This window comes from Triplophysa rosa, linkage group LG4 (genome assembly GCF_024868665.1).
Source record: "Triplophysa rosa linkage group LG4, Trosa_1v2, whole genome shotgun sequence".
Classification (NCBI taxonomy): Eukaryota; Metazoa; Chordata; class Actinopteri; order Cypriniformes; family Nemacheilidae; genus Triplophysa; species Triplophysa rosa.
Genome location: NC_079893.1, coordinates 6,632,626 through 6,659,105, shown reverse-complemented (window position 1 = coordinate 6,659,105; position 26,480 = coordinate 6,632,626). Strand labels below are relative to the sequence as shown.

The following is a 26,480-nucleotide window of genomic DNA, read 5'->3' as shown; positions in this document are numbered from 1 at the left end:
ATAGAGATAGTATAAGCACTGGTAGGTGGTTTTTAATACATTAATGTAATCACCAAACCACATCATCACATGTGACTAATAACGTGATATTGTGTGACCAACAAGGTCACAATCATAATTTTTTCCTCCCAGTTATTATTAAATATCAAATTATAGCAGCAAAGAAGGATTATGTCCCATGTAGCCCTCCAGCTGTTGAAATTTCATTAATATCTAAGTTTGAATGCAATGTAAATGCAAATGTTGGTGTGAATTTTCAACATATGAACATTTTAAAACAATTTAGGTTGCACAAGTTTATTAAGCTTACAAACAGTAAAAAAAAGGTTTTACACAGTTGATGTTAAAGACTAACAAGACTGAGAAGCATTGATAAATCAAAACTCGCCTATAATTATTTGATAAAACCGAAATAAAAGGAAAGACACTTAATAATTGACACAGATAAAGTCATTTTATTATGCATATCTATTTTAATGATTTATGTAGAATGCAGGGAAATATGGTTTGAGTTTAACGTTTTTTACTTGTGTAGAATCAGCGACCGCTGAATCGCAGTATGCGCAAAGGTTGCGCAGTGCTGACGCACACGGATATATTTAACGTGCTTGCTGATTGTCATGTTGAACATTTACGGTTGCTAGACGACAATAATGCACATTTTATCCGTACTGCGAAGACAAGAAAGGACGCTGCGTTATATTCCTGTACAAATTACCAATAAACAAAAAATTTCTACAGCTTTCCTTTACATCGACATCAGGAAACAGCTGCATCTTGGGAACTTCTTCTTGCGACCCTCTTTCCATTTCAGGACGGTTTTATGTTGTTTTTATTATCAGGATGCATGCAAATACGAAAATAAGATTGTCTGCTGCATAATAATGATCGGATCTTATAAACCCTAGCTCTTTCTCATAAACGAGACAGTATTATGGTCCTGCTGTTGATGACACGCGCTGTAATAGGTGATAATACAATAAAAACAGTCACGCATCACAGAGGCTATAATGTCTGTAGTAGCTGGTGAAATTGTCACTGAAGAGGAAGTAGATGACCTGGTAAGTATTTTATAGCAGAAACAAAATGTTCCATGGTAATATACCATGTTTTTGGGCATGTTCTCTGGTATAGTATGCAAATGCATGGTATACGAATTTACCTACTTTTTTCCTACAAAAGCATTGCAGAAGATTGTCTTTTTATGTAATATTTATGTCTTATTTTGATTTTGTCTAAAAGGTAGAGGACAGTCAATGTAGCAGCTATGTGTCTGATACTGAAAAGGTGAGAGAGATCTTAAGAATTTTTTATTCTGTATACTACCATAGATTTGCTTAAAGTGAAAATTCTGTCATCATTTACTCACCCTCTTGTCGTTTCAAACCTGTACGACCTTCTTGACCTTCTGACAAGAGGGTGAGTAAATGATGACCAAATTTTCATTTTTGAGCGAACTGTTACTTTAAGTCATCATGATTCTACTGTAGTTTATTTGATTCTTTCAAATGATGTGATTTTGTTGCGCTAAAATGACAAAACAATAAGCATCAATGTGTGAAGCTGATGTTTCCAGTTGTTTCGTGTTTTTCTCAGAAGTCACGACGAAAAAAGAAGGTATCTGGAAGACCACCTCCATCCCCTAGTAAGGGAGCTCTTTTCATTCAAAGCTGTTTTTCTTGTTTTGTGCCGTGATCGGGTGTATGATAAAGTTTTCTAGCATGTCACACACAAAGTCTCAGCATTAATTCAAACAAATCAACATTTATTTATCTGTCTGCATAGAGTCACCCTACCTGAACAGTACAAATTTGCATCCAAAAAGAAATCCAGCAGCATCTTGGAAGACTGTGAAAAAGCCCCAGCTCCTTAACCCTGAAACCTCCCCTACGGGTACACCCAGAGACGTCTGGCTGCACTTACAGAACGATGCACATGGTCTGACCCTTTTATTACTATTTTGGTTAAAACTTTACTCTTATTTGGTACAATCTGCATCTTACCAATGCGTTACAAGTGGTCACACGGTCATACACTGTAAATACCAGACCAAACTTTTTCAAACATACTTTTTTCAAAAGCTTTTGAAAGTTAAATGTCTTTTATATTTTATTTTCTTCAGGGACCTGGTCAAAGTCTCCAAAAGCAGTGGATCACAGTATCACACAGCCCAGCACACCTGAATACTTGAAGGAGGCGTTAGGAATGAAAAAGCCAAAATACTCTCGTTCAGCATCTAACGGTGAGATGTTCACGACATACAGTGTTGTTGAGTGGTGTGTTTGTCCGTTATATATTCATTTTTGTATTATTTTATAAGGTTATGTTCCAGGGACCCCAGACTACAAAGAGAAGGAGGATATGTATGATGAAATAATAGATCTGAAAAAGGTAAAACAATTTATTAATATGTATTCTTTTTGCTCTGATATTACCCACAATCCTTTGCATTGTTATATGGAGTCAACAATTTTCCAATGAGGTATCAGTTTTATGATGTGGTAGGATGTTTCAATGTTGTCGTTCTTTTGCTTTCCTGTCAGGATTCCAATAAGTAATTTTGATATACAGTTGAATAGTGATATACACGTGTATGTACTGGATTCAATCATGTTTCCAGAATGCATGAACCTATGTGTTAACTTTTCTGTCTCTGTAAGACCATCCAAGCCCAAAAAGCTGAATCTGACAAGATAAAAGCCAAACTTCGCCGTCTCGAAGAGGACAACGCTAAGAAAGACAGACAAATCGAACAGCTGCTGGATCCAGCAAAGGTTACGAACCTATCATCAGCAGATGAGTTCACGGAATCATTTGCATAAAATAAAATATCCCATCCGAGCTCATTTGAATAATGATCATTTTTACTTTGATCACACAGGACCCAGAGTATGCCAGGGGTTTAGTGGACAAGAAAACCGATCATAGATCGGTGAGTATGCAGTCATGATAATCTCTCGCAACCATCCACGGTTAATCACATCTTTACCTTTTCATTTGAGAAATTGATGTGATGCCACATGAAATAGATTTTTTTTTCTTTGTATATTTTTAAACTGGCACACTAGATCATTAATGGCCTGAAACACAGAGTTCTGCGATTGGAGCAGCAGTGCAGAGAGAAAGAGAACGCATTGAGGTCTGATTCATTTACATTATACATTCATGCTATTATTGTGTGACCGTTTTCTTTTCCCAGGAATCACACGTACAGTAATAATGAAATGTATATCCTGAATACACTATAAGAATCTTCCAAGTGCATACTGTAAATGTAAAATATTCATGTTATGGTAAATCTGTACAGTATGAAAGAAAAACTCTATTATGTGAGTTAATGCTTTTAGGATACATTGGAATCGAAACGAAGTGAGATCACAATAAAAATCTCAGATTTAATTAATATACATGAATACAAGAAAGGTTTACTTAAAATGAAGAATTATTTATGATTTTGCAAAAATAATCTTCTTCACAGTCAACTTCAGAGTGACCTTAAAACTACCAACATGCAGGAAATGAAGATCACAGTAGAAACTTACTATGAGGAGGTAACTTCAAGAATTTTGCGTAATTTCTGTTTTTTTTTTGTCATTCAGTTATTATAATAGTCTTTATTTTCAGGTTCATAGGTTGCGTGCACTGTTCGAATTATCAGAGAAAAGGTACGACCATTATATTTGCACTCACAAGTTGATAGTCTCTTTTAATCTTATGTGATGTGAATCTCGCTTCCTCTCTAGTAATAAGGCAGAGAGCAAAAACAGCAGGCAACAGAACAAGACCCTCAGTGCGACAGTGCTGAAACTTACAAAAGCAGTTAAACAGCTGGAGGATGAGAATCAAGAACTAAAACAGGAAATGACACGAGAAGAGATCAGCATGATGGACACCCCTGTCTGCCGGGCCAAGGGTAATTACATTTACAATTCACATCATAGTCAGACTTAATCCTGGCAGTTTGACCCATTAGCTATCTATTCACAACAGTTCACACAAAAATTCTACTGAAAACGTTGCACATTTAGTTCGACTTAAAGGGCTGTGTATTTTTTTTTTAGGATCTACTGACAGAAATGCAATATAATATACATAACTATGTCTTCAGAGGTGTATAAAGACCTTACATAAGTAAGCGTTATGTTTTTATTACCTTAGAATGAGCTATTTCTGTCTACATGCACCGCGGGTCCCCTTGCATGGATTTCGCCACGTTGTTTCTACAGTGGCCCTATACGGACGAACTGCTCTACAGAGCGTGTTTTGTAAATACGTTATCTCCTTCAGCAAAGAAGCGAAAACGTGACGACATCTTAGTTCTGTGTCAGCCACCATTGTGCTTAAAAAGGGAGGGGTGGAGTGAGCCTTTGGTTGCAATTCCCAATTTCACCACTAGATGCTGCTAAATTTCATACACTGGACCCTAGACACACTGATTGCTTTTGGCCCAGCGTGATATGCCAGTGCCTTACTGGGGAGGTCAAGACAGCCCTAAAACACACAGAAGTGAACTGAGGAGCTGTGGTTTTGCTTAATAAAAAGCAATAATGTTTATATTTCTCAATAATAATTTCTCGATAATAAAATATATAAATGATAAATAAAGTATTTGAGGTTGCAACTTCTCGTCTGAACTCTGGCATTTAATAAAATGTTTATATGCTTACAGGTTATATGGATTGGAGTAAACAGAGACTGGTGCGACGAATCCTGGACGTTGAAAAGGTTTTTCATTTTTAATATTAGACACCTTTCATTATAGAAAGCATGATCAATTTTGTGAATCAACTTTTGTGCTGTTGGTAGATTTGGGTTGGCCTTGCACAAAATGCAGTCTTGTAAAGAAGCAATGCTTTTTCAAATATATAATTTGAATTTAATTACAGTGTCTTTTTTTTACCAGAGAGTAGAGCAGATGAAGAATCTGCAGGTCTCTAAAGTGTCTGACTCACAGAAGAGCCCGGAGGAAGTTACCGATTCTGAATCGGCGAATCAGAGCGAATCTGTCAAAACAGAGACGCAACCATCAGAGATTCCAGAGACTCATGCGTGTCTGAGGGAAACAGTTAAGAAACTTCAAGAGGAGAATAAAGAACTACAGGATAAACTAACCCAGAGAGAGTGAGTTGACAAACACACAAGTTTCTGGTTTGTGAAGTGTCTGAAGGTCTTCAATTGGTAGTAATTCTGGTTATAAATATTCTGTTGTGTCAGTCAGGAGAAAAAGCAGATGTCTGTCGAGAAGGATGAAAGGATGAAAGAGATGGTGCTTAAAGAACAAATCAAAGACCATGAACAACTGATGCAGACTCACAGGTTTGTAAAATAATATAACACATTATGGCATGTAATGTGTTTTATATCTGAGTAAACAGAAGATTCAGTGGAAAATCCCATCAAGGTTTTTATTGGATTGTGAAGGTTGCCCTATTATTGGTTAATATATTGGAAATGTCAGTGAAATAAAAAGCCATTCATAGCTCTATTTAAAATGGATATATTTATATATATATAAAGTTTTTTTTCCCCAATGAATCATGATGAGCAATTTACTAGGAAATTCAATTTCATCAATTTTCATGTTTTCTTTTGTAGGCAGGAGATGGGAACTCTGATTATAGAAATCAACTGTTTAAAGGAGAAATTGGAGACGGAGAGAAAAATCAGATATGCAAAAGATCAAAGTCAGGTAACGCTTTAAATATTCTTCTGCATCCTTTCAAACACACACACAAATACGCCAGAACAACCAACAACCATAATCTCTTTTTCAGTAGATTGACTCATATTGGGAATACGCCAACACTTAAAACTGAGCTTGATGAAGCCAATCTATATTTTCTGATGAATCAAAATGAAACCATTACATCACATCTCATCTCATAGGTTCCGGACAGTTCTTTGTCATTAACCCTCACAGAACCATTATCGTCATCATCGGTGCCAGAGCGAAACGTTGAACAGATGGCCAAAAACAAAGCAGCTAACATCATCCGGACACACTGGCGTTCACATCGTGAACGGGTTTGTACAGCACACACACTCAGAGATTGCAGACTATTTACAGTTTTACGATCCTAATATTACACGTTTTTTTCTATCCTTTCTTAGGATCTGGTTCTTTTGCAGTCCAGCCTCAGAGGGCATTTAACCAGACAGAGGCAATTAAAAAAACAGACAACAGCAGACCTTAGACCCACCCCTGTTGCCATGGTAACCATTTTTGGCTTGGTACCTTATACTTTTTACTGCACTGCCATCCTAACTATTAAAAATACATCCATAGGAGCATAATTTACATATGATGCACACCTGTGTTTTTCAGAGCCATTCAGGTATAAACACAGAGGCTGCTGGTTGTGTACAGGAAAAGGAAGTCACACTTCTGCAATCTGTTTTTAGGGCTCATATCAAACGTAGCACTCTGAGGATGGAAAGGTGATGTGATATCTTCACACTTACATACTTCACTGATCCCAGAAATAAACACAAATACTACACAGTTTGCATGACAGACCGCAAACAAATAATATAAAATACATCTTTAGTTTAAGTTTTAGTAACTCAAGCTAAATATAATGTGCGTGAAGCCAAATAAATCAAACTTTACATATAGTATTGTTTTTTAATTGAGCTTTTGTTATGATTAAATTGTGTTGTGTTTGTTCTTTACTAAAAAAGTATGCAATTCATTGTCTTTTTCAACTCGAGACATTTATATATATTTTAAGATGTTTTTTCACCCATGTCAGATTTTTGTTATCTTTAGTATATTTTAAAATAGCATTTTTTTAAATAAATGTGACAAATATTACCCATATACTGCATACTGACTATGTTGCTTGTAACTATGATAAACATCAAGTAAACAATTATTTTTGGAAACTTTTATGGCTTTTTCATTCATTTGTATGAACATTGACTAAGTAACTAAAACATGAACACCATGTTTATATTGCAGAATAAATTTATTAGTGGTCTCCTAACTCTCATATTTTGAATCAATGTTTCAGGCCATCTACCGAAACAGAATCTCTCTCTTCTGCCCATCGGAAAAAGCAGCATCTCTCTGCTCCTCCACTCTTGTCCATAAGCTCCTCAGATGCCGCGTTTAGGAACAAAATGCAAACCTCGGGTAAAGAAATGATTTATTTATTTTGGCCTGGTCACACGCATTAGGTCCTGTACTCTCTTTAAAACACCTGATGTTTATTATGGTCTTCTAGGTGGAGCTCAGAATGGCGAAAAGATTATAGAAGATTTGAATCCTGCTTCTATCGCTTCAGGTCAGAATACACGTCTACTCTGAAACTACCTTTAAACCATATTCAACAACCCATAATAATGTACTTATTGTTATGACTTATGGTTTTGTTTTGTTGCTGCTAAGATGAAAGGAAGATCCTACAACAGCCATCAGCAACAGAGATCCCGCAGACAGTCGATTCGGATGACTCTGATGACATCATCATGTCTCCTTCAAGGCCTTTGAGAAAAAGAGAATCACTCTTTAGTCCGCACAACTCTAAGGACTTGATTTAGTTTTGTTTTTAGGCATTTGAAGGAAAAGAACATGTGAAACTGTCCTCTATATGGCAATAATAATAATTTTGTGGAGTACATGAATGAGGGATCATTATTATCCAGCTTAGATTGGTTTGTTTTGATTCCAAAGCGTAAGCTTTCAAAAAAGGGAGGAATTCCTTTTGAAAGTTGTGTTTTCACACTCCAAAAGTGCCTTGCGTTGAATATTGTTTCATTAAAGGAGGATCAGGGAATGTTATGATCTTCATGTGACAGTAGATCAATGAAATAATACGCTAAGCTTGAGGAACAGGACATTTCATAAAGGACATTTAAGCCATTCGATAAACACTAATTCTAGGTATTGTGAGACTCCACAATTGTGATGTCCATAACAAAATGCTGTGTGAAGGGTTTGTTTTAACCTGTAAATCTCCTGTTGTAGATAAATGTTTGTGTGTTATACCATTTAGACAATATGTATCCAGCACTGAAAACTTTGCTTGAAAACTGTTTTTGTTTCGATTTTTTTGTTCTTGTCATTTTTTTATTCATATTAAAAGTTTGAAAATATCAATGCACAATTTGTCTAACTTACTGTTTAGCAATGACTGCCTGAATATTGCTTGAGAAACGCCACCATGGTTTAAAGTGATGCTTCACCCAAAAATGAAAATTCTGTCATCATTTACTCACCTTCGAGTTGTTCCAAATCTGTATAAATGTCTTTGTTCTGACGAACACGGAGAAAGATATTTGGTATATAGATATTTGCTTATAACCAGATAGATTTTGCCCCCCATTGACTACCATAGTAGGAATAAAAATACAATGGTAGTCAAAAGTGCCCCAGAACTGTTTGCTGTCCTACATTCTTCAAAATGTCTTTTGTGTTCAACAGAACAAAAAAAATGATAAAGTTATTTTTCCTACTATGGGAGTCAATGGGGGGCAAAATCTGTTTGGTTACAAGCATTCTTCCAAATATCTTTCTCTGTGTTCATCAGAACAAAGACATTTATACAGATTTGGAACAACTCGAGGGTGAGTAAATGATGACAGAATTTTCATTTTGGGTGAAGTATCCCTTCAAATATACTAATTAGGGCTGTCAAAAGATTTCTCGCATCCAGAATAAAAGTTTGTGTTTACATAATATATGTCTATGTACTGTGCATATTAATTTTGTATTTATAAATACAAACACATACACAAGTATACATATTTAGGAAATATTTACATGTATTTATTAATATTTACCAATAATTGAAATTATATATAAATGTTTATTAATATTTAGATTTTTCTTAAATATATGCATGGATGTGTATGTGTTAATAAATACAAAATTATTATGCACAGTAAACAGATAAATATTATGTAAACACAAACTTTTATTCTGGATGCGATTAATCGCGATTAATCTTTTGACAGCCCTAATACTAATATAGTAACTGGTATTTGATGGGAATATAAACTGCTTTTGGACACGGATAAATAAACGCAAGTGAAAAAGAATTAGCTACAATTTTCCAGAGAGAAGACTAGTAACAAACAAAAATGCAATATTCAGAATTCAGCATACAGAATGACAAACAATATATTTTTATGCCATTTTATCTATATATGATGTTATCTAGGTACTAAACAAGAATTTTGTACATGTTTCAGCTGATAGTTTATAGCGGTCTCTGAAGTGGGCGCCATTAGATTTCGCACATATTGTTTTTTCCTCAAGGATGCCTTTGAAGTTGCGGTTTATGACCACTAGAGGTCAGTAGACGCGTTAAATCATTTGTGTATTAAACAGATGAATGTGGATGATTGACATTAACGATCGTTTCTCACCGGTCGCTGCTCGCAAATCACTAGTTCAGCCTTGTAGTGTTTGATATCACTGCCTTCTTCTGGACATTTGCATTTTTACTCGATGTAAATAGAGAAACATTGATCGCAGGCCTCCATTGGAGGAGACGCGCAGGACCACCTTAAAACAAAAGCGCAACGATCTCGCTTTCGGCGGACATCAAAGGCATTTAAAGCTCTCCCTCCAGTTCTTGTGTGTGGACCGCTGGATAACAAGCAGACGGCAGTGACCGATCTAGCGCACGTTTCTTAGATCAGATGGACAGCATATGATACATTCCGAGCAGAGATAAACCGATCAAAACATCATCGCGCGTCGGACAGGACACGACACCTTTCATTCATCAAGCGGGCACGAGACTATGCATTAAGGACCTCGAGACGATTCCTTTCCGTTTGGGATCTTCGTGGCATTTGTTACATGTAACGTTAACGTTATTTATAACCAACCTATTGAGATCTCTGGAGATTTTAGCTGGAAATATGGATTAGCCTGTTAACGGGTAAGACACTTGATAACAAAAGCCTGTCCGAGCAGGGTGCATTTTCAACATTCCTCGTGATAGGAATAATGCATGTTAATAACAAAAACAGTCGAGTAATTGATCGAAATGATCAAACAACGAATGCAAGTCGACGCTAAATATTTGCGTCGCGAGACTCGCGACTGCAAAATAGTTGGGAAAGCGGTGCATTTGTTTGGTTTGGAGTCTGTGGTGCAGATTTTAACCCCTTCCTGACTGGAAAGAGTTTGTAAAGGGACAGTTTAAAGGCATTTGATGCAATGCGACGTGATCTCATTGCTGCCCAATAATGCTCGGCTGTTGAATGCAACGTTGTGTTCTTCTTTTGCAGTAACAGATCTACAACTACATGAACGCTATGGCTGCCGTGGTGAATTATTCCCCGCCGTGGTGGGTGAACCTTTTCCATCGCCTGCCCCACTTCAACCTACAGTTTCAGCTGACCAGCAGCGATTTCCGCCCGGAGGACTCCGAGTACCAAAAGGTAAGTCGAGAAAATCAGGTTATGATCGTTACTTATGTGCCAAGCGTCAACATCAAGGGATATTCTCAGGCATGACGTCATCCCATGAAGCTTCTACTGCAGTGAGTGGGGGCGACTACTTGGACGAATAGGTTGTGAGTTGTAGACTGTGAGGCATTTGTGTCATAATTTGACGAGGTGAATGTGGTCAGTTTTGTAATATAACACGTGATGTAAGAAGCGTTGTGATTTTGATAATGCCATGGGTGAGGTGACCCAGAATGTTGGTGGTGGACTGGAGAGATGCTGCAAAGTAGTATTGAAAAGACTTTGTTCCAATAAAGCACTGCTTTTAGGCCTAAACAGTGGCATTGATTTTCAATCTGTTTGAAATGACTTCATCTCTGAGCTGGTATTGCACATCAGAACAGGTTGTCCAATCCCTGAGCAGTTACCATCCAGAAGTGATGTTATTTCTGGAAGCTGAAGGTTCATGCTGCATTCGTGTTTACGTGCACAGACAAATCAAATGACGCACTGCAATAGACCACAAAACATATGTGTAGAATACAAATTTGCTTGCATATGCAACATTTGGTCATATGTAGGGGAGACCGGGGCAAGTTGTCACACAAGGGCTGTATCTCAGGTGACTGTTATGTTTGGAGTTGAAAGTGTAATTGCATAACTGCTTGTTTTTTTCTAGCTGTGCCTTCTGCATGTTAAAAACCTTTCTGAAAAAACATCTTAAATTAGTCATTTTTATGAACTACGATATGAACTAATATCCTTTTTTCTATAGGTTTTGGCCGGGAAGTGAGTATAAAACACAATACAACCATTTGCATTCATTCAGACCGAGTCTTCTATATAATGGGTGTTATCTTTTGTGTTTTACAGTTTACATTTAGCTGAAAAGCCTATAACACACTGGTTATGTCTGGTTCCTTTGTAGCAACTACTATACCATATAGTGTGTAGTATCCCATGGGGCATGTTGAAAATAAACCAACTATGAGAAATATTTAATGAAATGTTATGTCGAAATGTGACTAGCTTGGTCTCCGCCATAGTTGGTGGGACTTGTTTTTAATGTTCAGCTTGCAGTCACATCATTACTAGGGTAATACTGTTGATTATTGAAAAATTCACCTGTCTGGCTTCGGGTATAAACATCCAACTTTCCTTCCAATTTGTCTAAACAAATCTGTTCAGTGCTCTCTAACATAAGCAGTTATCAGTTTCATCGCACAAGAACATATTTGAGTATGCAGATTTGAGTGTATACATAACATAGCAAACGCATATGTTAATCATTCAGTGTTATGATACATGTACCATGGCATTGCCATCTAATACCATAACTGGTATCATATCGTGCTATTGCATTGATACTTTATTTTTTATAAGAACAGCATCTTCAGGATTCGTTTGACAGAGGCGCATGCCATAGAGACACTTTCAAGTTCAGATGTCAAGAATTGTTGTTTACTGTCCACTTCATAAAATGAGGCTCTTTTGTCGAAACGGCTATTCCCCAGAGAGCCGGTAGGAAATAACATCCAGCTGCGTGAAATTGCAGTCATGGTTGCCTCTGCTTGTCAGCTGGAGCTGTCACTGGCCACAACCAGAGCACGCCGGTTACTGATGTGCAAATGGGAGGCAAAATGACCAACAATGGTCGCTTGTTTCCAAAGGGAGATGAGCGATGAGTTTAATTCCGTCATTCTCAAGGCTTCTTTAATAGAAATTGATCTCAGGATTAAGCATCGCCTTGTGGGGAGATCATTTGAATGTAATGCAGTTCTGCAGAGCACTGTCGATTTGTTCGTGCATCGGATCATTAATTGGAATGAAATAGGCTGAAAACAAACGAAAGAGATATTTTGTGCCTCTGAATGCTTTCATTTAGCGGCATCTAGTGGTGAGGTTGTGAATTGCAACCAACGGCTCACTCCACCCCTCCCTCTTGAAGCACTATGGGTGGCTGACACAGAACTGTTTTTACAGTAAAGTTTGGGGATGCGGTTGGCCTGGCTGGCCTGCTTGTTAGATCTGAGGTCACAGGAAAGCCAGGGGACATGTGGGGGGGTAGATCCGTATGAGATGAGGTCATGACTAGCCGTGGGGTCTGTCTGCTCTAGCAGAGCAGAAGGAAAGAGAGCGAGCGAGGGAGGGTGAAAAGAGGAAGAAGAGGGGGTTTGGGTGTTTTTGATTAAAGATGAATGCACCCTTTTCTACGGGGTCTGTGAAAATGGGGTTTAAACCCCCAACGTTTCCCAGAGTGCTTTGTAGGCATCCTTTTGTCGAGTGGACACATCGTCTTTATGCCAGTACCCCGTTGCTCTCTTTCTCACACACTCACACTGGAACACATGGGGGTCTGCACTCGTTCACACCAGTTGATAGAGAGAGAGATGAAGCAGAGGAGGACTTCGATTTTTGCAGATCACAGGACTTGGAACAGCTTTTAGTGGACAAAGTGGCCTAAAAGATGCCGCTAAAGTTCATAGACTGTAATTTGGCCAAAAATGAAAAATCTTTCATCTTTTCATATTTTCATCATTACAAACTTGTATGACTTTCTTCTTGAGATTAAAAAAGATGATATTTTGAAGAACGCTGGTAACCCAACAACACTGAATCCCATTGACTTCCATTGTATGGACACAAACCCACAGAGACATTTCTCAAAATATCTTCTTTTGCGTTCCACAGAAGATACATGTTTTGAACTACATAAGGGTGAAGAATTGATGACTGAATTTTATTTTTGAGGTAACTATCCAGCTTAATGTCTTTTAAAAACATGATGAAGAAACACAAATTCATAAGAATTCTTTGACCAGTGCCGGTTCAACATTACTCCCCGAGGCCTCTCTTCAACAACCTTGAAAACTGTGTTTGTATCCTGGCACTGAGAAAAATACATAGATATGCACTTTCTGATTGGAAACATCTGTGTGGTGAAGGGTTCGCTTGGATCTCGCTTCTCGCATTGCAGTAGTCTGTCTGGATCTGAACCACCAATAGGTGCCAAAATAAGTCAGCATTTTCTCCTCTTCTGTCCTCTGTACATTAATGCCACATGGGAAGATAATAGTCATGTCTGTTTTGCGAATGAATCATTCCTATGACTCTGTTCTTTTTAATGATTTGGTCAAACCAAATGATAAAATGTGTGAAGACAGATAAACAGACAAAACTGTAAAGTAAAATCAGTATATTAACTTTTAGAACAGGATCATTGAAAATCCAAAAAACGTCTATTATCATCCTCACCTGACAAATGTACAGCCTTAAGTCTTAAAGGGATAGTTCACTCAAAAAAATAGCATTTCTGTTATCATTTATTTACCCTCATGTTGTTCAAAAGCTGTATATGACTCTTTTTTTTCTGTGGAACACAAAATAAGATATTTTGAGAAATGTCTTCTGTGGTTTCGTGTCCATACAATGAAAGTCATTGGGGGCCCATTTTGTTTTATGTTATTCAAAATATGTTCTTTTGTGTTCTGCAGTCATGGAATGACATGATTCATCTTTCTGAGGGATAGTTCACCGCAAAATGAAAATTCTGTCAAATTTTACACACCCTCTTGTCATTTTGTAGCTATATGACTTTCTTTATTCTGCAAAACACAAAAGAAGATATTTAGAAAAATGTTGGTAAAAGAAAACCGTTGGTGTCCTGAGCAAACCTGGGACGTTGGGTTCATCCACCTTTGTCTACAGATTTCTCCTTCCGGTATTTGGGAAATGGGATTAGCAGATGCTGTACATCTGCTTTGTTTGGTACCGCTAAAGAATTTATGCTTCTGGTTTCTCAGTCTTACTGTACTGATGGTCTCAGCATTACTTTATCTGTTCGTTGTACACAAAAATAAGAATTCTGCTGCAGTAATTTCACTATAGGTTTCTATTGGCTGGTGTCGATTCCTGCAGCTGTGTTGCCGCTATTCTTGTTAGATTTGTGAAACAAGAGCTAGTGTTTTGTTTCTCGACAGGGAATGCTGGAATAATTAAAAGCATATTGGGCAGGAAAGGGGCCCAGCTGGCAGGAAGTCATTCACGAGTTGTGATGAAACGGTTTACACGAGAACATTTCGTTGTACATACACATACACATGTACCACTGACATATAAACACACTGAACTCTGAAGTAAATGTTATTGTGGTTAAATGTCTGTGATTTATTGAATATTTAAGATTATACAATCAAGTTTTTGTCATTTTGTGAAGTATAATAATATACCACCATGTGTCACTGTCTACTAAAAATAGTAAAAAAAAAAAACTGTCAATACACACCATTCCTCGTTCAGTCAGTTTATCATTATAATAGTTATGTAACAATAAATGTATTATTGATGTGAATTATACCTCACATCTGTGGCTTCTTAATGATGGAATCTGTCACTTTCGCCTCTTGTGCCATTCCCTGTTTGAAACATAAAATGGCAGGTTACTTGCTAGGGGTGTGTATCATCACAGGCCGATTCCGGTTTCCGATTTTATTATGAGTGAAACCTGCCGATTCCGATTTTTGCCGATTCCGATTTTCTATCCGCAACCTATAATTGACAGTATACAGGTACATCTCAAAAAAATAGAATATCGTGAAAAAGGTCAGTATTTTTTGTCACTCATTTCAGAAAGTGAAACCCATATATTATATAGATTCATTACACATAGAGTGAAATATTTCAAGCCCTTATTTCTTGTGGGCAGGTGCCAAGTCCTGCTGGAAAATGAAATCAGCATCTCCATAAAGCTAGCTCTGATGTCAAGCGGTTGACCACTGCCGTGTGTATATCCTGTCGCAAAGTGCCGTGAAAAGTCCTACACGCCGGTAATAATGCGATTAAGATGTGTACATGTCTATACTGCACTTTGATAATGCGACTAAAATAGGAATACTCCACACGTCTTAGTTCGATTTGTGTTTACTACGATTATGACTTTAGACGGATTAAGGTAATCCAAAAAGCTTTGTTTACATGGTACTTTCTTTATCAGAGTATAGTCTTAAAGGTACAGTTTGTAACAATTTTGCAGTAAAATATCCAAAAACCACTAAGCTAGTGTTACATATTTTGTTCAGCTGAGTACTTACAATATTTTAAATGTTTCCAACTACTTGAAAATCGCCATTCTAAACAGTGACACACGGGGCTGTGCAGTCACCTGTCAATGGTGTCATATCCGCGTTAACCTTTGTTACCGCCTTTACTGACGTAGAAACTGTCTAGCGTCTAGCAACCCACTAGCTTGTTTCGAGCAGTCACCTTTTTGTGCACCACAATTATTCGCAACATTTATAAAACTTTACCTCATCCGCTAACATGATTTCTCGTTCCCGCCTGATTGATGGCCATCAGCGGTGGAGTTGAAGACAACAGATCCCATTATTCCACGCTCCTTCACAGCGTCATCAAGCTACTGCATTGTTGTTGTTTTGATTGTGCGCCCTCTAGCGGCGGTTTTTACAAACTGCACCTTTAATCGTGTTAATATTGGAATATTGTTGTCTATGTAAACGTGGTCAATGACTATCTATCATGAATTACTCTCTCTAGTTGTTCCAAACCTGTATACATTTCTTTGTTTGGTTGAACACAGAGAAAGATATTTGGAAGAATGCTTGTAACCAAACAGTTCTTGGACCCCATTTACTACCATAGATGGAAATATGACGATGGAAGGCAAAAGTGCCCCAGAACTGTACACTTAATATTTGATTCCCTACACACACACACATTCACATATTGTTTATGCACTCATAAACTGTTTGATTCAAGGGCCTTTGGATAATCTTCTTGTGTTTCCTACCACTTTGCTCTTTATTACAACTGAAGCTGCGTTATACAAACTGAAGTTCAGTCTCTGAGGACTGGTAATGATAATTACATTTGAGACTTGCAGACTTCTACCCCCCACTTTCAACTTCTTCCTGGATTTATTCGTCTAGTCTTCTTGCTTTGGCTTGATCACAGTTGAGCCCTTTTCCACCAAGAACAATAATTAAAATTGCTCTAAATTTAACAAAATAGAGGAGCCAACGCCACAAATATAACAATATAGAGGAAGTCTGTTGGTGTGGTATTTTTTTTTTCATTCAAATATTTGTCTTTTTTTCCTTCTTGGTGTGATCGGGCCTTTAGTCTGTTATTGTGTTCACGTTCAAATCTTCACACGTTTATGAAATCTCAGCTTTGTATATTTGTATGCTGTTCATCTGTAATGTAAAGATTATAATAGTAAAACTATATTATTAAAGACTGTATGTGGGTTTACTTAGCTATGTACTGCAAACAATCTATTCCCTGAAGTTAGCTAAATATGACACAGCCTCCCACTGTCGACATTAATGGACATCTTCATCTGTAAAGATGATTCATTAATAAATTATGTCTTTGTTATTTTAAGGTTGTCATTTAGCTGCTAAAAAGTACAATAGAAGTTTCTGTCCTGCTTTAGGTAACTTTAGAAACACACACACGCGCACGCGAGGCGATTATAAATCTTCTCTAATCTCTAAACAGATGCTGTCGGCAGTGACTGACTCAAATGAGCTTTGACACATCAACAGACAGAAGCTGACGTCCCCTTGCATACGGGTTTCTAAGCTCGTAGAAAAAAAACGCTGTTAAAATATTATCACGATAACTTCGGGCTGTTATACAGATATCTGCCCACTCTTTCAGATCAACATGACATTGACATGACATGATATTCTCTATCCTAATGGAAGAGAGGAGCGTCTGAATTCTAGCGGTCGGGCATCAGACCGGGTCACCGTGGGCGTTCAAGGGCACTTAGGGTGATTATCAGCTGTTCTGATATGCTCCCTTTTCTGCTATTTTATGTGGGACCCTCTTGTGATCACGTCCCCATTATTTGGATTGGTGGTCTATAAATATGGGCTTTCATTGTCCAATTAAACTTACCCCAACTTGATGTGGTTACAACATTGGAAAGAGCAAATAATTGTTTGGAATTGGTACTTATTCCGAATCCATCTCTTAAAATACTGCCTTATCAACAGTGGTTATGTTAAGAGGTTGAACTATCACTTTGACTTTCAGGACTTGTTAATTTAGTTTCATGTCCTACATGTCTGAATCACATTGTGCGTGGCCATGCAGGCTTGTATATAGTATAAATACCAAGTTCTTATACATCAGAGTTTTGAGACCAAGAGCAATCACCCGTGTAAATTGTGACCTACTTGTGCTGCATGTGGAGACTTGCATGCTTCTTCGAAGTAGCCAACTTCAGACGGATCTAGATCAAGACACTTGTGGTGCAGAAGATGCACGTAGAACTGTATTATATCAATTGGATTTTGTCTGGAAAATCTCAGTTTTTGCATACAAAAGTACCATGGTAACAGATTTTTGTAGATTTATTATTTCGATTATTTATTTATGTATATTTATTATTATTTGTATCTGAAATACCATTGTTTTTTAAAGAGCCTTTGAGTACTGTGTAAATACCGTGGTAAATAAATATGGTTACTATTCAACAACTTGGTATAAACATCTCATACATCTTTTGGCCGTGGTACCACTGCAGTATGCCAACAGTGTCATTATATGTTACTCTACTGTATCATCATCAGACAATAAAGGTAAACATGAGGTACTTTACAATAAAAAAAAGCTACACAAAGCTTGTGATGGAAGAGCTCATTGTATTGAAAACTGTTCACGGCACATTTACTGCTTGACTAGAAACAATGAGCTTTAAATCACTCTCTTGGCTCACCTCTCTCTCTCCTTCTCTCTCTCTCTGCAGGCCGTGCTGTTGCTAGGTGCTGTAGCATTGGTGTGTTTGGCATTGGACCTCCTCTTCCTCCTCTTCTACTCTTTTTGGCTCTGTTGTCGCCGCAGGAAGAGCCAGGATTCGCCCAACGCCGATTGCTGCTGCACCGCCTGGTGCGTGATCATCGCCACGCTTGTGTGCAGGTTGGTTACCATCTCGTGCACTTCAACACAAAACGTGTGTCACCTGAGAGCAAGTGAATGTGTGTATCGAGAGCAAGAAGATCGAACGGAAAAACCCCATTCCTTTTCACCATGTGTGATCATGAACATTTTAGATGGACCTGTCATGAGCTCATAGATGAAACGATGATGCACGCGTCTATAAAAGCAGTAAATTGCTGCAAAGAGCTCCGCAGTGCCCATGATGCATTGCAAACGATGTGATCGAGTGTCTCTATACTAGTTGTCTGAGTACGAATAGCTTATGTAGAGTTTTCCCTGTATATTAAGCTGGTATAGGCCAAAGTGTTTTAACAGTCTAAAAATTAAATGGCAGCTCTAAATATAGAATGAGGTCAGAGCAGGCCAGCAACCATTTTGCAATGACCCATGAGCAAAGAGGTTAAGTGCTTTAATGAAGTGTCTGCATTAGTTATGGGGTGGAATCATGTCGGTGGAATTGTCCTGCGATGGCTTGAATTAATGAAACCAGCTGCTCCTTTGTGTTCTGTGGTTGGGTTGTAGTAATGGGTTTCGAAATTGATGCCTCACAAAAATACTGTGCCTTGGTTATTTTTAGGGGAAGGCTGTGATTGTCACATTCTGTCTGTTAGGAGCTGAGATTTTAGGACTGACTGTTCATTTATATAAATAAAACTCTAATTGACAGTAGTTTTTATGTTATGTATTATTATTTCTTTATTTCATGTATTCCCATCTTGGATGAAAATTTTAGTTTTGACTAAAGCTGCAGCCGTAGCTTTTTTTGTTAAAAAAATTATGAATTTCCTTACCTTACCACATTTCTTAACTGGTAAATTATTATTTTTAAACATAAAAAACAAAAATAGGTTATTAAAAAAATTAAAATAGACTTGTCATCCGCAATTTTAGAGATGACAATAGAGAGGCAAAAGTTATGGATTGCAGATTATAATTTAATTGTACCAGAATTTTAGACCGTGTCACTGGCTTCTTGAATTTATTTGATGTACTGTAAGTATGGATTTTGTATTACACACCTTTTAAGGCCACTAGCCTTGTTTCCACCTATTTTATGAACATTTTGGCATTATGTTGCATAAAAACTCATATGAGTTTTTCAAATGTGTCGAATGCACATTTTGGGAATTTATGCGCATCTTCGTGTTTCCATTTAGAGTCCGAATTTTTCCTCCGAAAAGAATACATGCGCATACACTACAACGTAACAACACAGAATTCCCGATGCACAATGTTTTATGCGATATTCCAGTTTTGTGCATTAATAGATTTTTGGAAACATAGCTACTGATATAACTGTAGTCTGCGTATGAGGACCTAGTGATTTCTTTATAAATATATATATTTTTTAAAGTAACATCTGTTATAATTCACACAGTTCTGTTTTCATTACATTTCTTTGTTGTTTTAAGTGCCTTTAGGATTATTTTTTAGGTTTTCTGTTCTGATCTTTTGCGGGCCCTCCTACCATCCCCACCCACACATACAATAAACAGTCTCTTTCTCTCTGTTGCACCCTCACCACCCCCTTCCGTCCCTCATTAGCACACATCTGTCCTATATCTGCACTTCATGTTTTGTCATTCTTCCCGTGATTGACAAACAGACATTTTTCCCTGTAGAGAGAGATGGATGCAGGAGAATTAAGCATTAAGGGGAAAGATTGAATGATAAGTTGACAGAGATTGGAGACGTCGTGTTAATATGATGTCGCAGATGAAACCCATTGTGCCTCATGCATCATTAAGCACATCAAATAGTGCACACATGCGTTCACATATGCATACGCTCATGGGGTGACCTAAAATACTGTACCGCCCCTTTAAATCCTTTATCTCCAGAGTGTTGTGTCTTTTAGCTTTAGCTCAATGTATGTTTGATTCTGATATCAGTTGTTGTGTTTTGTTACATTGACTTCTGATACATTTTCTGAAAACGTTATTCTTAATCTTAATCTAATGTCAGTTGCAGTATCACCTTAATTTGACGTCATCATATCTTATTTTAAGATGTTTTGATATTTTAGACGAATTTTTGTTTGGGCTTGTTTTATCCAGGGCTAAAAATGACCCTCCTGTCTCAATAAAATATTTTTTTCCTCTATGTATTGCATGTCTCTTTTTCTGTTGCCCTCACTCCCATTTTTTCCCTGGCGCTGCCCCCTCGGTGCCTTGGCGATGTTGCCATGGCAACAGAATCAGATTTTTGAACACTGATGCTTAGAAATGAATAATGCACTGCAGCTCTCTGCCTGTGTGTGTGGGCTCTGCGTATGTGTGTCCCTTCGCCGCATAGAGTCGTCATTGAATCTCTTATCTAACACCGGCCTGATCATCACCAAGATTTGTCTCTTTGTGTATCTGTGCCTGCTGTTTACTTATTGAAAAATACTGCAACCTTTGAGCGACTCATTTTGCGTTCACTTATACATTAGCGATTGCATTGGCTCAGAAATCGACCCATTAAGCCAGAATCGATTTTATTTAAAGCGAAATGGGCCTGTGAATGTAATGGCTTGTTTTTTGTAATGATGTTTGTTTGATATGATCTTGTTAGGGTTCGTGGCTATTTGCTTTGAGTGTTCACGTTTGCGGTTGTAAGTGACCCATATACAGTATGTCATTGGTCCAAGCCAATTACGTCTTTGAGAAAGAAAACCTCATGTGACCTACACACATAAGAAGAGCTTAGGGAAACATCTTTAAAAAAGTGTTTCTCTCTATGGGCTGTTCGTGTTACATGGTATTACTATAGTATTTTTTTAACTGTCTTGGAATGCAAAACCAATTTGTTAACCAGTTTAATGGTACATTTCATATGGACATGCCATTGTATTATCCTATGGACATTGCAGAAATGTTTTTTGCAATAATGGGAAATGCAGCAAAATGGAGCGGAATTAAAATGAACTATTTTCAGATGGACAAGACATCTTAAAAATGCAACACTTGTCACGCTCAAACACAGATGTGATTCAATGGGCAAACATATCTGCCTCAGTGTGGCTGTAGCAGCGGTTCTTTAAAGCGATAACGTTTTACTTTTCCAACATGGTAATGTTGAACTCATTCACGGCACCTATTTTCAGTTAACACACCATCAGTAAAACATCAAAGCTCAACATAAACTTGTTAAAGTTACTAGTAGACTATTTAAGTTATTGGATGACTATTTTAGGTAGTTAACCGGAAGCATTCAATTAATTGTTTATAATAGTTAAATATGGTTTATTCTTACATGTTCACACACACAGTGTCACAGATCAACAGAAAAACAAATGATCAGGGTCAGTGCTGTCAGAGCGGGGGATTCTGGGAAAGCCTTTGTGAGCCAAGTGACTCTTGACCTTAACAAATAGAGACAGCTTGACCCCATTCGATATCTGTCTCTTAAAGCTTAGAAGGACTCTCCTGCCCAAATCCTCTTGTATTTGATTGACAGAGACAAAGACAAACACATGCAGGAAAACATGTAGATTTTAGATAAAACATGCATACCCATAATAAACATTAAAAGTTAAATCTCCAAAATGAATGAACCTTTTTGGACACACTTCAAATAGTTGTATAAAAGGTCAAATGAACCTCTGCCGGACGTTATAGATATATTTTTATCTATAGTTTTTTGTACAAAAATGTTAAAGGGATAGTTTACTTTTGCTAAATCCTAGCAAAGATATTTGGAAGATATTTGTAACCAAACAGTTCTGGGGCACTATTGACTACCATAGTACAGGAAAAACGGTTATGGTAGTCAATAGTCAAACGGTTTATTTTTCCCACATTCTTCAAAATATCTTCCTTTGTGTTTTACAGAACAAAGATTTTTATACAGGTTTGGGACAACTTGAGAACCTGACAAGAGTTTCATTTTTGGGTGAACTGTCCCTTTTAGTGGTACTTTACTGTGCAGAAGTCATGATGCTTGGATGTTGGGTTGTGATGCGGTTGCTAAGGAGTTCTGATTAGATCTCTTGGTACACGCCCATGATTGTAAGTTGCACGTTGTGATTTGTGTAAAAATGTGTGTGTGCGCGTTACTGATATGATTAGTAGATGGTCGAGAGCAGTGTTGGGTGTAACTAGTTACTAAGTAATTAGTTACTGTAATTTAATTACTTTTCCCTTGAAAAAGTAAAGTAAGGGATTACTCTTATTTTTTTCTGTAATTTAATTACAGTTACTTTTGATGTAATTAAACTAAATACTTTGTGTAATATATGTGTGTGTAATATTCAATTCAATTCAATTTTATTTATATAGCGCTTTTCACAATGTGCATTGTTCCAAAGCAGCTTTACAGGAGCAAATAAGAAAAACACAGAAAGGTAAAACACAGCACAGTGCATGGTGTTTATAGACCAAGCAAGATCATTATAATAAATAATATCTAATAAATAAATGAATAAATAAATAAATAATAAATAAATGCAGTCTCCCGGTGAGCAAGCCAACACTGCACTGCTCTGCTGTGGCGAGGAACCCAAACTCCAATGATGAATAATGGAGAAAAAAAAACCTCGGGAGAAACCAGGCTCAGCCGGGAGGGCCAGATCTCCTCTGACGTGTCATAGCTGCAATCAGTGACCCCGACCAAAGCCACCGAGCAACGTCCACGAAGAACAGGGAGAGCCCACGAGCCGCGACCCAGGAAGCCCCACCCGCCGAAACCGTGCAGGTCCAACCCGGTCCCATTCCGCGATCAACAACAGACAACAGAGGAACAACCAGGGAAAAGTAGTAATGGCATAATTAACTTTATTCCTCTGTTGTCCGACATCGACCACAAAACAAGACCAACCAGACCAGACCCACACAGTCCCAACAATGAAACGCCCCGAACCACAACCAACAAGCCCCCCCACTCCCTACCACTCCCTAATAGTGGAATTGACATCAAAATTCAGAGTCTAACTTTAAAATCTGTGCTTTAATGTATAATTCTCACATTTGTAATACTTTGGTCAGTTAATAAGAATACTTTATGTAGTTTAATATTATTTATTTGAATGAATTAAAAGAGCCGTTTCATGTCTATCCTTGAATCACTTAACTAATCAAGGTATAGGATATAGAAAGTAATTAGTAATAAGTAATTAAATACTTTTTGGAGAGAGTAATTTGTACAGTAATCTAATTACACTATTGAATATGTAATTAGTAACTAGTAATTAATTACTTTTTGAGAGTAACTTACCCAACACTGGTCGAGAACACCTTATCATTGCCGTCCGAGGTGCAGGAAAATTGAGTCGTATTTCTTCTCCTGAGGCTAGAGCTAAGAGGTCAGCGAGGTTTGGAAATCCATCAGGTTCCTGTATTATCTCTGTCTTTCAGGGTCATGGACGGTTTTACAGGGTCAATAAGCGGTGATGGGTGGAGTTTTACCTGCCGGTGTACTTAAGACAAAGATGTTGACCATTTAGTAACCGCTTTTCCTGCCACGTTATCAATCATTTGTTTTTATAATGGCAGAAATTAAGATTTCAAGGAGTTCTTTACATGCTTTTCTATGTAACGCATGACAAAATATTATTTAAATGTGGTTCAGCTTACTTAAAAAATGTATTTCAACTAGGGGTGGGAATCACAGGGTACCTCACGATACGATACAATTCACGATAAATGGCTCACGGTACCAATAACATCATGATGCAAAGATACTACTATAATCAATATATTGTTTGGCAATTCTATAACGATACATCTGCCTAACTATGAACAGGTTAAGTGCAACATTTGTCTCTTTATTCAGGTCCACAAAATCTTTTTCAGTAGGTAAATTAATAACATATTACCAACATGAGTAACATTTCAAGTAAATTAAAAATGTTATGCTTAAATTAAAAGCTTCTCTTTGTAAACGGACACATTTAAAACATTTAACACATTTAAATATTTTTATACTGGCACATTTCTAAATTTAACAGCAGTGTTAACCAGCTTAAATAAAATACACCTAAAAAACATTTCAGTGCAGCAACTTGCATTAAATCTAAGCACATTAACATTCAATCACAAATATGCATGGAGCTTATTTTATTTTACATGCAATCCTAAACTCTTTCTCAGACTAGTTTGTTCACGTTTCCCTCATTTGCGTGTTAAGCGCCACCCAGTGGACCCATGATGTAATAATGCTTGGATATATTTATTTTAGAGCATCATGTTTTATTAATTAATTAAAATATCCTGCAGCCTATAGATTCTCGCACGGAGAAGGACGACGATATACGCCATATCAATATATTGCCACACCCCTCATTTCAACAAAACTCAGGTGGTCATTTTACTCATAGAATCAGATCTCTATTATGGCTTATTCTTAGGTTTTCTGTTTCGCCACCAAGAATTTTTTTTTGTAAGATTGTGTTATTGTAGCCCATATAAAACAATCTGTCACATTCGCAGGAATTAATTCCCGTTTTGATCGCTTTCCCGCAGTGCTGGCATTGCAGTCGGTTTCTATGGAAACGGCGAAACGTGCGATGGAGTGACACGGCTGACATATTCCTTGCGCCATGCCAACCAAACCGTGGCAGGCGTCGATAAACTGGTGAGTCGTTCAGCTTTCTGTTTTCTCTGAGATGAGGACATCTTCATTTCTACAAATGCTAAAAATGCTTTACTCCTTTCGAGACCTGCACCCATAGCACTAATGCAACGCTCTACCAACTGAGCAACACATGCAAATATCATTCTGTATGATATATTGATCTGTTACCTTCGATAACATTAAACGGAACATGAGCACCCATCTGCAAAAACATAAATCAGTGCCTATGAATGTAATTGTATGGGGCTCCAAATATGTTTCTTATGAGTGAGCATGTGTTTGTGTTGATAGGTATCAGAGAGCACCGGCAGTCTGAATGAAACCCTGCAGGAGGGTCTGGTTCAGCTGGAGACCGTGTACGCCAAACAGACGGACTACCTGTCCATCGTCCACAAACTGCAGGGTCAGCTGGACGAGCTGATCAATCTGATCGTGGAGGTGCCTTTCTGGAGCAATACGGAGTTTTCTCTGGATCACCTGGCATCTGTTACTGAACAGTACGACTGGTACAGGTAATCATGCACGTTGCCACAGCATTCTTGCGGTTTATGTAGATGTGCATATAGACTTTCATTATTTGAAAAAATGTTTTTTAGGTGGCTGGGTTACCTGGGTTTGCTGCTCTTTGATGTGATAATCTGTCTGCTTGTTTTGGTTGGACTCATACGCAACTCAAGAAGCATTTTGATCAGGTGAGTTCACGTAAAAACAAAACCTAACAAAACTTAGTTGTTTTGCATTTTCTTGACCAAGAACGTGGAACAAGAGGTCATCACCCAATCCATTTATATGAATAAATTGTATTGAAAGTGACCTGCAATGCATAAAAATTGTACATTTTTTATTTCTTTCAGCTCCCTGAGCTACAGGAACACTTTGTTTTTAATATCACATTGGTGTTGATCTTTTTTTTCTATAGGGACTTTTTTATACTTTTTACAAAAGACCTTCCTAGTAGTTATGCACCCAAATTTCGTCTGCCGAACATTTTCGGCCGAAAATGGCATTATCGGTTTCGGTCGAAAGAAAAAGGCCGAAATAAAAGCCGAGCTGCTGAGTTTGACTATAACTTGACTACTGTTATGCAAATAATAATTTCAGAATAATTCTTAAACTACAATTTTTTGATGATTGGGGAAAAAAGTCAATTTTGATAAAAAATATGTTTTGTATTGTTTTAAAATATGTTCTCCTTAATTTTTGTGGTTTTAGTGTGTGTAAATAATACAATTAAATAAACTATTTCAAAAAGTTTTTAAAAGTCATTTTCAGTATCAGTTTTCGGCCGAGTGCATCCTAAATTTTCGGTATCGGTTTCGGCCTTTTTGGTGCATCACTACTTCCTAGTATTACCCAGAATTCCCAGTGATAGCATGACATGGAGATGTTGAAAATAAGATTAGTGCTCTGCATCATTCGCTTACCCTGATAGCACACATACGTCTAAAGGACGTCTATTTGATGTCTGCGTTAACGTCTGCTAGACGTATTTTTTTGATTGTTTGCTGATTTGCAATGTCTCTGAGACGTCTACTGTCAGATGTCATATAGAC

At 37.5% G+C, this 26,480-nt stretch overlaps 2 protein-coding genes across 4 annotated transcripts in view; both read left to right on the top strand.

The window, feature by feature from the left end:
• Nucleotides 1–580: 580 nt before the first annotated feature.
• iqce (IQ motif containing E) lies at nt 581–8,124 on the top strand. 2 transcript variants are annotated; one of them, XM_057331660.1, is made up of 22 exons: nt 581–1,061; nt 1,243–1,287; nt 1,597–1,645; nt 1,786–1,938; nt 2,123–2,242; nt 2,333–2,391; nt 2,661–2,774; nt 2,882–2,932; nt 3,069–3,139; nt 3,479–3,551; nt 3,625–3,665; nt 3,744–3,913; nt 4,670–4,725; nt 4,904–5,121; nt 5,215–5,316; nt 5,596–5,689; nt 5,887–6,024; nt 6,112–6,213; nt 6,326–6,438; nt 7,014–7,135; nt 7,227–7,286; nt 7,391–8,124. In XM_057331660.1, exons 1-22 carry the CDS (start codon nt 1,011–1,013, stop codon nt 7,540–7,542), a joined length of 2,154 nt encoding a protein of 717 aa, XP_057187643.1. In that variant the 5' UTR covers nt 581–1,010; the 3' UTR covers nt 7,543–8,124. The 2 variants fall into 2 exon arrangements, with proteins under 2 accessions (XP_057187643.1, XP_057187642.1); XM_057331659.1 differs by having other exon boundaries at nt 2,321–2,391.
• A 1,200-nt stretch (nt 8,125–9,324) lies between these two features.
• ttyh3b (tweety family member 3b) overlaps nt 9,325–26,480 on the top strand; it is a 31,970-nt gene continuing 14,814 nt past the window's right edge. The window contains exons 1-6 of one of the 2 annotated variants that reach the window (XM_057331462.1): nt 9,325–9,813; nt 10,246–10,398; nt 18,182–18,351; nt 24,816–24,927; nt 25,219–25,439; nt 25,524–25,619. In XM_057331462.1, coding sequence (XP_057187445.1) covers nt 10,264–10,398; nt 18,182–18,351; nt 24,816–24,927; nt 25,219–25,439; nt 25,524–25,619 — 734 coding nt within the window. In that variant the 5' untranslated portion in view covers nt 9,325–9,813; nt 10,246–10,263. Of the gene's footprint in view, nt 9,894–10,245; nt 10,399–18,181; nt 18,352–24,815; nt 24,928–25,218; nt 25,440–25,523; nt 25,620–26,480 lie in introns of both variants that reach the window. The other variant, XM_057331461.1, reaches the window with a different exon arrangement.